The 11,086-nt window shown below is 39.3% G+C and overlaps 1 protein-coding gene across 2 annotated transcripts in view; it reads right to left on the bottom strand.

Annotated features, from left to right (window-relative positions):
- Positions 1 to 697: 697 nt before the first annotated feature.
- LOC147626877 (mitochondrial import inner membrane translocase subunit TIM44-2-like) overlaps positions 698 to 11,086 on the bottom strand; it is a 50,949-nt gene continuing 40,560 nt past the window's right edge. The window contains exons 12-14 of one of the 2 annotated variants that reach the window (XM_086815403.1): positions 1,568 to 1,639; positions 1,402 to 1,456; positions 698 to 1,292 (exon numbers count right to left, since the gene is read on the bottom strand). In XM_086815403.1, coding sequence (XP_086671529.1) covers positions 1,288 to 1,292; positions 1,402 to 1,456; positions 1,568 to 1,639 — 132 coding nt within the window. In that variant the 3' untranslated portion in view covers positions 698 to 1,287. Of the gene's footprint in view, positions 1,293 to 1,393; positions 1,457 to 1,567; positions 1,640 to 11,086 lie in introns of both variants that reach the window. The other variant, XM_086815402.1, reaches the window with a different exon arrangement.

Raw genomic sequence — 11,086 nt, 5'->3', positions numbered from 1 at the left:
ATCCCACCAACCCTAGAATAAGGCTAAAGGGTAGGTGTAGGTAGTTTTTAGCAAAACCTTGGGCAGTAATTAAATGGAGTTATCTAATTCCTTGGTGTTGGGGATCTAGAAATTAGGGTGCCAAAAAAGCTAATCCTAGATCAAGGCTAAAGGCTAGGTGGAGGTAGGGTTTAGCAAAACCTTGGGCAGGTAGCTAAGATAAGATCTAGATAGCCTATGGTCAAGTAAAAACAAGCCAAGGGCTTAACACCTAATAACGGGTTGAGAGCTAATAATAGCTCAAACTCAGTCTATATGTGAACCTCAGGCTTGATTATTTCGGATCCACGGGCAGAGACATACCAAGAGCATGGTGTAGCTCTACTGATAACATGGGTCTGTGGTATGGGGGAGAGGTTCATGCTATCAAGCATATGCGGCTCACTTGAGGGCAATCCACACTTCATGCTCAAGAGAGGTTTCACAAGGGAACACATGGCTAGTAGAAGAGTCGCTAGCCACAATCTATCATCATCAATCATCCGTCAATATTGAAACAGGTTTTCCTCATCATCGTCAGTAGAGAAGCAGGTTATCCTTACTCCAAAAAGGTTTTGAGATATGCCACCTTACATAAGTCAACAATCAAAACACGTGTGGCTTGACTTAAAGCCCTACATGCATCTCAAATCAATAACCACACGTCCAGCCTACAAGCTTTCTTAAAAAAGTCAAGATATGCAATTAAAGAGGGGCTGTGTAATTCCGCCATTCACACCACATTCTATCGCCTTCTATTATTTAGCATTTATCTTTGGGCTATTCATGAAAAGCCATGAAGTAGTAATTTACAAGCCTTTCAAGCAAAGACCCAATAAACATGCCACCACAACAGGTCTCAACAACCTATCTAGTCCTATGAATTTAAGTATACACTTCCACCCACCACCACCACCTCGGTGTGGTGACTACAACGATTTCCGACCTAGAAGATGGTTAAAAACCACCAAAGTAAAGGTAACACCAACCCGCACTTTTTTTCACTCTGCTCCTAGTGGTCTCTTCCCATAATTGCTTATATGAGCTGACCCAGTAAAACACTCACAGTTGGAATCTCAGAACTACAAAAATCATGCCCATCCAATGGGATAGGGCTACGGAAGCATTCGAAGAACTTGAATTTAAATGATCGACTGAATTCCTAACTGCTGCATCTCCCTGAGCTGCCAGTATGGATACATCGCTCCCTCTTGGATCTCTTCAGGAACCACTTGTTGCATTGCCCATGCATAGAAGACAGTGTGGATATCATCCTAACGTCATAACCAATAAAAAGCATCATTTTACTGAACGACTACCACACAGTCCTCCAAAAGGACAGCAACAACAAATGACAAGCCTGATAGAAGCAGACCTTGGCACCTTGAGTGATTTTCCCATGTTTGTCACGCACACAGTATATCTGCTGGGTCTGAAACTGTACAAGACATACAATCAGCTCATAGCTTATCACTGGGTTAGTTTTCCTGCTGGAAGGAATAAAGAATGAAGAAAAATAATTTGAACATAGCGTTGTCATGGTCGTTACAGCAACAATAATTATTGGAGTGTTTCCCATCAACTTTGTCTCCTTCAGCTCCACGTCAGAAATATGGAGAATCTGCACAAAAAGCAAATGACAACCTAAGATTTAGCTGTCATAACCAGACACTTCTTCCACTTCATAAGTGCATTTCTTTGATATCGTGTTTTTAAGGCTACTGGTTCCAAATAGACATGCGCACATGTAAAAGCGTGATATCCAATGTAAATTAGAGAATGCCACCCCTTCAGCAATGGTGCTTGAAAGCAAGCAAGAGGGAGCGATACCATAAAATTTCCCAGCATGCATCAAAGGGCTTCAGCCAAAGTAGACCACCAAATGGGAGTTTGCAAACTTGATAAAGTGGTATTTAATTACTATCCTTCTTAGGAGCTCCTCTCTTTTGGATCCGACAGGGTTCCACCAAAGTTTGTGCTATTTTGGGTAATAGTCAGTCAAGGATTCAAGTGAGATGATTGTTCCTGTAAGTAACGGGAGAAATAGCTGGCAATGTCGATGAGATATCATAGTCCAAGAAGCAGTTTTCGCAAATGCAGGCAGTCGACAAAGTCACCACAATGGAACGTTCACAAAGGGTCAAAATTCACCAAGGGAAGATTCCTCAAAAGATGGATAGCCTCTAGGACCTGAATCTGTCCAAGGGTTTGGATAATTGGGCAACCAAAAAGTTGTGATGTGTCTAATTCTACAGAGTAAATGCAAGTTCCAGAACCAGTCTCCAAGGACAAGCAAAACCCAGAACACTCAATAGTTCAAATTCATTTAAGTTCTCTCCAAGTTCACTCCATTAGGAGATCAGGTGAGTCTTAACAGTCATGTCAATGGTTTCAATGGAGTCAGCAATGGAAGCAAAGCCAGAAGAGATCAACAGTCTCAGTTGTGCATTAGTTACAACACATACCAGCATGCTTTTGTATAAGCATGTGACATTAATATCACACGTGAAAGCCTTGTACTTTGGACTAATAAGTTCACTATGCAATTATTATGGTGCATTAACTTGAGAGAAGAGAGGAGAGAGACTCCATGGACACAATATTAGGTCCAAAAACCCATTGAAGAACCCCCCACCTTTCGGTGTATTTGCTTATATTGTGGAATCAAGATATTTACAACATATCTTGAACCTTGACCATGTAACCACCCTTTTGATTTTTTGGTGGTCACTTTATTATTAAGGCCCACCATCTTATAACTTGAGCGCTCATGTTTTTTTTTCTGGAAAAAAGATCCTTCAATTAGTTAAAGAGAAAACAGCCACGTAGGACTAAGTACAACCACGAAGGGCTAAATACAAACTCGCCTCATATAAGGGCGGGAAACAAGTGATCATAAGGGAGAGAGAGGTTTCTCCTCCGGCTGGCCGCTCTATGAGGAGAAGGCTATCTCATAAAGATGGGGGGGGGGGGGGGGAACAACCACGCAGATGGTTTGTAGTGCCAAATGGGATCACCGCCTCTATCAGTGAGGGAAGGGCCAAGCCTCCAATCCAAAGTCTCAAGAAGGCTTCCCGCCGCTTTCGCATGCAATCAGAGCCTCCCTGCAGCTTCCCCCACTGACCGCGGAGGGTGTGAATGATGTCGAGCCATATGCTCCTGATGGTCTCAAACGGCGGAGTGTGGGTACCCTTGATGGCCTCGCTACATCTAGCAGGCCAGATGTGCCAGGCTGCTATGCTACTGCAAATCTCCCAGTGCTAGCATGACCCTGGACACCAAACACCTGCAAGTGGAGCTCTGATAGGTACTACTGCAATACGATGGTGGGAGACCTAAAGGACATGGCCTTCCCCATCCTCCTCATAAGTCCTGACCACTCTAGCCTTGGTGGCCCAACTGATAGTACCCCAAGTGATAATCCGAGTCGATATCCTGTCCATAGCAAGGATGCGGAGAATCCGCTGCCAAATCTGTTGAGCCTTCGGGCAATCCCAAAAGCAATGTCGCTGAGACTCTGGGGGGTGACCATACCTCGGGCAAGCTGCTGGCCGCCCCCCGACTGCCAACCAAGTACCCACTGCTAGACTCCTGTGTGCCGTCTAGAGGAAGAGAGTGATCTTCCTCGGCCGAAAGCTGTCCCAAAGTTTCCTATGCTTTTGTTCAATTTATTTGATTTTGTTGAAACCTGCAAAGCATGTGTTTTCATGGTTGAATTTATGTGTTGAATTTCTGAAGTGTTCCACGAGCTATCCTAGAGAACGATTCCGTTGTTGAAACCTGCAAAGCATGTGTTTTCATGGTTGAATTTATGTGTTGAATTTCTCAAGTGTTCCACGAGCTATCCTAGAGAACGATTCCGTTGTTGAAACCTGCAAAGCATGTGTTTTCATGGTTGAATTTATGTGTTGAATTTCTCAAGTGTTCCACAAGCTATCCTAAAGAACGATTCCGTTTTCAGTGGTATCAGAGCTTGGGCTAGGAGATTTGTGGAAAGGTGGAAAAGGTCTTCATCAACACAACTCTCAAGAAAGTTGCAGGCTTTTAATCGGTGGGCAAAAGAAGGGTTTGTGGTTTTTAACCAAAAATTCAAATTCTCAAACTAGCTCTACTTCTCAAACCCACTTACCTCTTCCCAAAACCATTCTTCTTCATCAAAAAGTGGTTTTGCTCAAAACTTCATGAATTTCAAATCCAACCGTATAGATGGATTCTCCATAGCCAAAAACCTCATGTGATTTGCTCAGTTATTGCAAAGGTTCAAGGTAGAAGCAACCCCTATAATGGACGGACTGCATGCTGTGAGAGTTTTAAGCCATGAAAAATACATAAAATCAAGCAAATTTGAGGCGCCGATTTGCAACCTCACGGGAGAAAAAAAACGTGAGAAGAAGAAGACCAAAAATCAATTAAGCTACTAATTACTTAATCTCAATTAAGCCAAATCCTCAACTTAACCCAATTCTACTTTTTCCAAACCCAATGCATGTCACATCAACTTTTGGAGCTTTCACACTACCTATTTTTCTATTTCAAGGAAAATTCCAAAGAATTGCAATTTTCAGATTTTTGGGTACAGAAAATTGATTTTTCAGGGCTCAAAGAGGCTTAAAAAGGCCAAATAAATGCCAGAAAATTTCAAAATAATTTCTAAAAATTTCTAAAAATTCTCAAAAATTATTACAGAGGTTTGGCCTAGTTTTCAAAATTGTTTGAGCAGTTTTTAAGGTGCAAAAAACTATTTCTTCAGCATTTCGACTAGCCCAAGTCTCCTAAATTACTCGGAATTGCTCGGGACTTGTGCGAAACGAAGAGAATTCGACCCAACCATTGAACCAAAGTCTTTGTTCAGTTTCAACACAAATCGAATTGCGGGAGAATTGAGATAAGTACAATCATTTGCTTTATTTACATACATCAAATACTATCAATTTTACTAATTTACATTGTTTGCATGAGCACTATGGCAAATTTTTCTATTTTACCTTCAATTCAAGAGTAACTCCAATCTCTACAACAACAAATTGTAGAAGAGAGAGAGATGCGAATTAAATTGGAGCGACAGCTCACGAGTCGAAGACGTAAGCGTGACTCTTTGCCATCTTATGATGACGAAGACGACATCATCCAAAGAGCTGTCAATGCTACACTTCAAGCACAAAATTCACGGAAAGATTCTAAAATCAGTCGTAAAGCTTTTTCATTTCAGAATTATGATGGCAAGAAAGATGCTCGAGTCTTTTTGGCATGGCTTAGTCAATTGGATGACTACTTTTCGGGGGAGAAATTTTTTGAGAAGGACAAAGATCAAATGTGCAGCTAATCACATGGTGGATAGCGTAACTTTATGGTGGAGCGTCATCAAGCAAGAACGTGACAAACCGGATTCATGGAAAAGGTTTCAAAGGCTAGTGAAAAAGCATTTCTTACCTTCACAATTTAAATCTAAAGCTAGGCATCAATGGGATACATTGCATCAACTTGAAAAAGAAAGCATGTCTCAGTATGTGGAGAAGTTTTGGAATACATTACTACAAGTACAGGTTGTGGAGAAAGTCAATGAGAAGGACCAAAAGAAGAAATTCATTTCGGGCCTTAAGTCTACAATTAGGACAGATGTGAATATGTTTAGGCCTCATTCACTTTCTACAGCTATATCTTTGGCAACAAATTCCGAACGCAAAAATGGTTTTCCTAGAGAGGCCAAGTTATTTGGGAGTAACCACTCTAAACCTTTTTCTAAACCTTTTCATGCTTCAAGAAATTTTCATAAGCCAAGGTTTGACAAAGGCAAGGAGATGATCAAAGGCGAATCAAATTCAAAGAAAGTCAACGGTGGCAAGCTCAAGGGTCCTCCAATCAAATGTTTTCGATGTCATAAAGAAGAACATATAGCACCAAATTGCCCAGAACGTGCAAAGAATCTGACACCTGCGGCACAAGTCAATATGCTTGAAGGGGATGACAATGAAGATGAATCGCTCAAGCAAGAAGATAACTCTGACCCCGACTATTCAGAAGCAGAAGGTAAGCCTCAATCTCATTCACTCATGACTTTATTTCTGAAAAGATAATTAGAGCTTTAAACATTCAACCTTCACCTACACATTATGGAGTTAAAGCTGTATTTACTGGAACCAAGTATAATTGCATGCAAGAGGTGAAAGGTTTAACGTTAAGCATCAATTCCTTAAGAGAAAAAAAGGATTTCTTAGTTGCACCTTTACAAGGTGTAGATGTAATATTGGGTATGTCTTGGAGACATATGTACAACCCTATTATAGACTATGATACACACAGCATTTGTATAAGGAAGGACAATGAAAATATTTTCCTCCAATCTCTAGTCAAAGGAGAGACGAGGCCTTTATTGAGTCATACTGAAGCAAAGCGAGCTCTTAGGAAAAGGGAGAAGACTTAGCGCTGAGTTTAACACATCCAAAAGTCCAAAACTTGATCCCTATATCTCCAAATTCAGGGATTGTTTTATGGAAGATTTACCTCCAGGATTACCTAAGTCTTAGACCCGAAGACCATAGTATTGACTTATTGCCAGACAACTCTCCACCTTGTAAAGCTCCTTATAGAGTCAATAATTTAGAGCAAAAAGAAATCCAAAAACAAATCGAGGATTTGTTAGAAAGAGGCCTTATTAGACCTAGTAGTTTACCCTTTGGAGCTCGAGTCCTTCTTGTTAAGAAGAAGAATGGAACCTTCTGAATGTGTGTTCACTACCGAGCATTGAACAACATCACTGTCAAGAACAGATACTCTATCCCTAGCATAGATGACTTACTTGATAAGCTTAGAGGTTCAAAGGTCTTTAGCAAGATTGACTTAAAGTCTGGTTATCATCAAGTACGCATGACTGAGTCAGATATATTCAAGACTGCATTTAGAACCTAGACTGGCCATTATGAACACTGACTTCTCAGCAAGCTGCGACCATATTTGTCAAGCAAATCTTTGTTGATCATGGTCTACCCAAAGTGATACTTTCTGATACATATTCCAAATTTTGTAGTCACTTTTGGATTGCTCTTTTCTCAAACTTAGACACTAAGTTAGATTTTTCTACGGCTTTTCATCCTGAATCAAATGGACAGACGGAAGTTACGAATAGCACTATCTTGGATATGCTTAGAGCCTATGTTTCCCAGCAACCTACTTCATGGGATAAGTACATACATCTACTCCAATTTGCTTCTAATAATACTCCTCATTCTGCTATTGGTCGAGCACCATTAGAGATTATCTATGATAGAGCTTTGCCTATTCCGACTACTAGACTCTCCCATAAGATTGAAGCTGCTGACCAATATACTCGAGACTTTGATTGCATTTTATCTGAAGTGCGTGATTGTATTGCAAGAGCTCGAGAGAAGTATACATTTCAAGCAAATAGGAAGCGTAAAGATTTTTTATTCCAAGAAGGTGATTATGTACTTTTTTGAGAATTGAGAAGAGACGATTGAAGAGTGTGGAAAAATTTCCTGCAGTTAAACTTGCACCTAGATACTATGGACCATTTAAAATTATTGAAAAGATTAACGATGTGGCCTATAAACTAGAGTTGCCATCTAATTGGAATATCCACAACTCTTTCCATATTCATCTCTTGAAACCCTTTCGAGGAACACTTCCTTCTCACCCAATTTATGAGGAACCACCTCTTGTTGAAGGAGAGAAAGAAGTCTTAGTTCCTGATACTGTTATTGATCAAGAGACGACAACAACAAGAACTGGGAACCAATACATCAAATATCTTTTGACATTCAAAAACCATCCTCAAGAAGATGCAAAATGGATGCCCGAGAAATTTTTCCGAGCTTATCCTGAGATCCTTCGTTCTTTTCAAACCCAGCAAACCTGCAATTGAGGGCAATTGCAAACTCAAGCAACAGGGATGTCATGAGAATATATTTTAAGTTCTCTTTAAGAATATTATTTTCTCCCCTTGAGTAATTTGGGGACGCCTAGGTTACTCTTGTGTCATGCCGGCTAGGTTAATATCGTAGGTGACACCACTATAAATATTAATACGTGCGGTGTATGACGTATGCTTGGGGCTGTCTAAGATTATTTAAGTTAGGTTTATATGGCACGGTGATTCCTGGGGTACTTACGTCTGGTAGTCATAAGTTGGTGATGGTTTGTGCCTGTTTAATATTTGTGGGATTAATTTAATTATTAATTGATCTTATATTTTCAGGTGATGAAGATTATGAGGATTGATAAATAATGTCGAGGAGAATGTTTCTTATGTGCATCATATTTATTTTTACAAGCGTAGCTTGTAACCTTAGTCGTTGATTTTTTCATTTTGATACAGTAAAAAAAATACATTTATAATGTTGAATTTATTAAAGCCTAAAGGCTTTACCCTAGCCCTAATTTTTGAGACACTCTATTTTTGTTGTGAAAGAGTGTCGTGCTCTGTAAAAGCACACTTTGTATATTTTTGGGGACTATGGCCTATTTTTGGTTGAAAGCTAATAAAAATACTCTTGTGTGGGAAAGACCACGCACAAGGGGAGAGAAGATTGTACCCAGCATGTTTGTCTTGGAGCTAAGCATTATGTTTGCTATGCTTTTGTTCAATTTATTTGATTTTGTTGAAACCTGCAAAACATGTGTTTTCATGGTTGAATTTATGTGTTGAATTTCTCAAGTGTTCCACAAGCTATCCTAGAGAACGATTCCATTGTTGAAACCTGCAAACCATGTGTTTTCATGGTTGAATTTATGTGTTGAATTTCTCAAGTGTTCCATAAGCTATCCTAGAGAACGATTCCGTTTTCAGCTACCTGCAAACCATGTGTTTTCATGGTTGAATTTATGTGTTGAATTTCTCAAGTGTTCCACAAGCTATCCTAGAGAACGATTCCGTTTTCAGCTGAAAAAGGAATCGTTCTCTAGGATAGCTTGTGGAAAACTTGAGAAATTCAACACATAAATCGTTTTCAGCTGAAAACGGAATCGTTCTCTAGAATAGCTTGTGTAACACTTGAGAAATTCAACACATAAATTCAACCATGAAAACACATGGTTTGCAAGTTTCAACAAAATCAAATAAATTGAACAAAAGCATAGCAAACATAATACTTAGCTCCAAGACAAACATGCTGGGTGCAATCTTCCCCCCCCTTGTGCGTGGCCTTCCCCACACAAGAGTATTTTTATTAGCTTTCAACCAAAAATAGGCCATAGTCCCCAAAAATATACAAAGTGTGCTTTTAGAGAACACAACACTCTTCCACAACAAAAATAGAGTGTCCCAAAAATTGGGACTAGGTTAAAATCTTTAGGCTTTAATAAATTCAACATTATAAATGTATTTTTTCAATGTATCAAAATGAAAAAATCAACTACTAAGGTTACAAGCTACGCTTGTAAAAATAAATATCATGCGCATAAGAAACATTCTCCTTGATATTATTTATCAATCCTCGTAATCTTCATCACCTGAAAATATAAGCCCAATTAATAATTAAATTAATCCCACAAATATTAAACAAGCACAAACCATCACCAACTCATGACTACCAGGCGTAAGTACCCCAAGAATCACCCTGCCATACAAACCTAACTTAAATAATCATAGACGGCCCCAAGCATACGTCATATACCGCACGTATTAATATTTATAGTGGTGTCACCCACGATATTAACCTAGCCGACATGACGCAAGAGTAACCTAGGCGTCCCCAAATTACTCAAGAGGAGAAAATAATATTCTTAAAGAGAACTTAAAATATATTCTCATAGCATCCCTCTTGCTTGAGTTTGCAATTGTCCTCAATTGCAGGTTTGCTGGGTTTCAAAAGAACGAAGGATCTCAGGATAAGCTCGGAAAAATTTCTCGGACATCCATTTTGCATCTTCTTGAAGATGATTTTTGAATGTCAAAAGATATTTGATGTACTGGTTCCCAGTTCTTGTTGTTGTCGTCTCTTGATCAATAATAGTATCAGGAACTAAGACTTCTTCCTCTTCTTCAACAAGAGGTGGTTCCTCATAAATTGGGTGAGAAGGAAGTGTTCCTCGAAAGGGTTTCAAAAGATGAATATGGAAAGAGTTGTGGATATTCCAATTAGATGGCAACTCTAGTCTATAGGCCACATCGTTAATCTTTTCAATAATTTTAAATGGTCCATAGTATCTAGGTGCAAGTTTAACTGCAAGAAATTTTTCCACTCTTCAATCGTCTCTTCTCAATTCTCAAAAGTACATAATCACCTTCTTGGAATAAAAAATCTTTACGCTTCCTATTTGCTTGAAATGTATACTTCTCTTGAGCTCTTGCAATACAATCACGCACTTCAGATAAAATGCAATCAAAGTCTCGAGTATATTGGTCAGTAGCTTCAATCTTATGGAAGAGTCTAATAGCCGGAATAGGCAAAGCTCTACCATAGATAATCTCAAATGGTGCTCGACCAATAGCAAAATGAGGAGTATTATTAAAAGCAAATTGGAGTAGATGTATGTACTTATCCCATGAACTAGGTTGCTGGAAACATAGGCTCTAAGCATATCCAAGATAGTGCTATTCGTGACTTCGGTCTGTCCATTTGATTCAGGATGAAAAGCTGTAGAAAAATCTAACTTAGTGCCTAAGTTTGAGAAAAGAGCAATCCCAAAGTGACTACAAAATTTGAAATCTCTCTCAAAGAGCAATCCAAAAGTGACTACAAAATTTGAAATCTCTATCAGAAACTATCACTTTGGGTAGACCATGATGAACAAAGATTTGCTTGACAAATATGGTCGCAGCTTGCTGAGAAGTTAGTGTCTTTTTACATGGAATGAAATAGGCTTGCTTACTAAACATGTCCACTATTGTCCAAATCATGTCCACTATTGTCCAAATCATGTCATGATGGCTGGAAGTAGTAGGAAAGCCTGTAATGAAGTCCATAGACACTTGTTCCCATGGTCGGTTTGGAATGGGTAAAGGCATAAGCAATCCCAAAGCTTTGCCTTGGTAGCTTTTAATTGCTTGACAAATGTTACACTGAGCTACAAATTTTGCTACATCATTTTTCAAATGAGACCAAAAGAATTC

Source organism: Cibotium barometz, chromosome 21 (assembly GCF_041138505.1).
Source record: "Cibotium barometz isolate CiBa-2024 chromosome 21, ASM4113850v1, whole genome shotgun sequence".
NCBI classification, from domain to species: Eukaryota; Viridiplantae; Streptophyta; class Polypodiopsida; order Cyatheales; family Cibotiaceae; genus Cibotium; species Cibotium barometz.
This window is presented reverse-complemented; position numbering and strand designations above follow the sequence as displayed.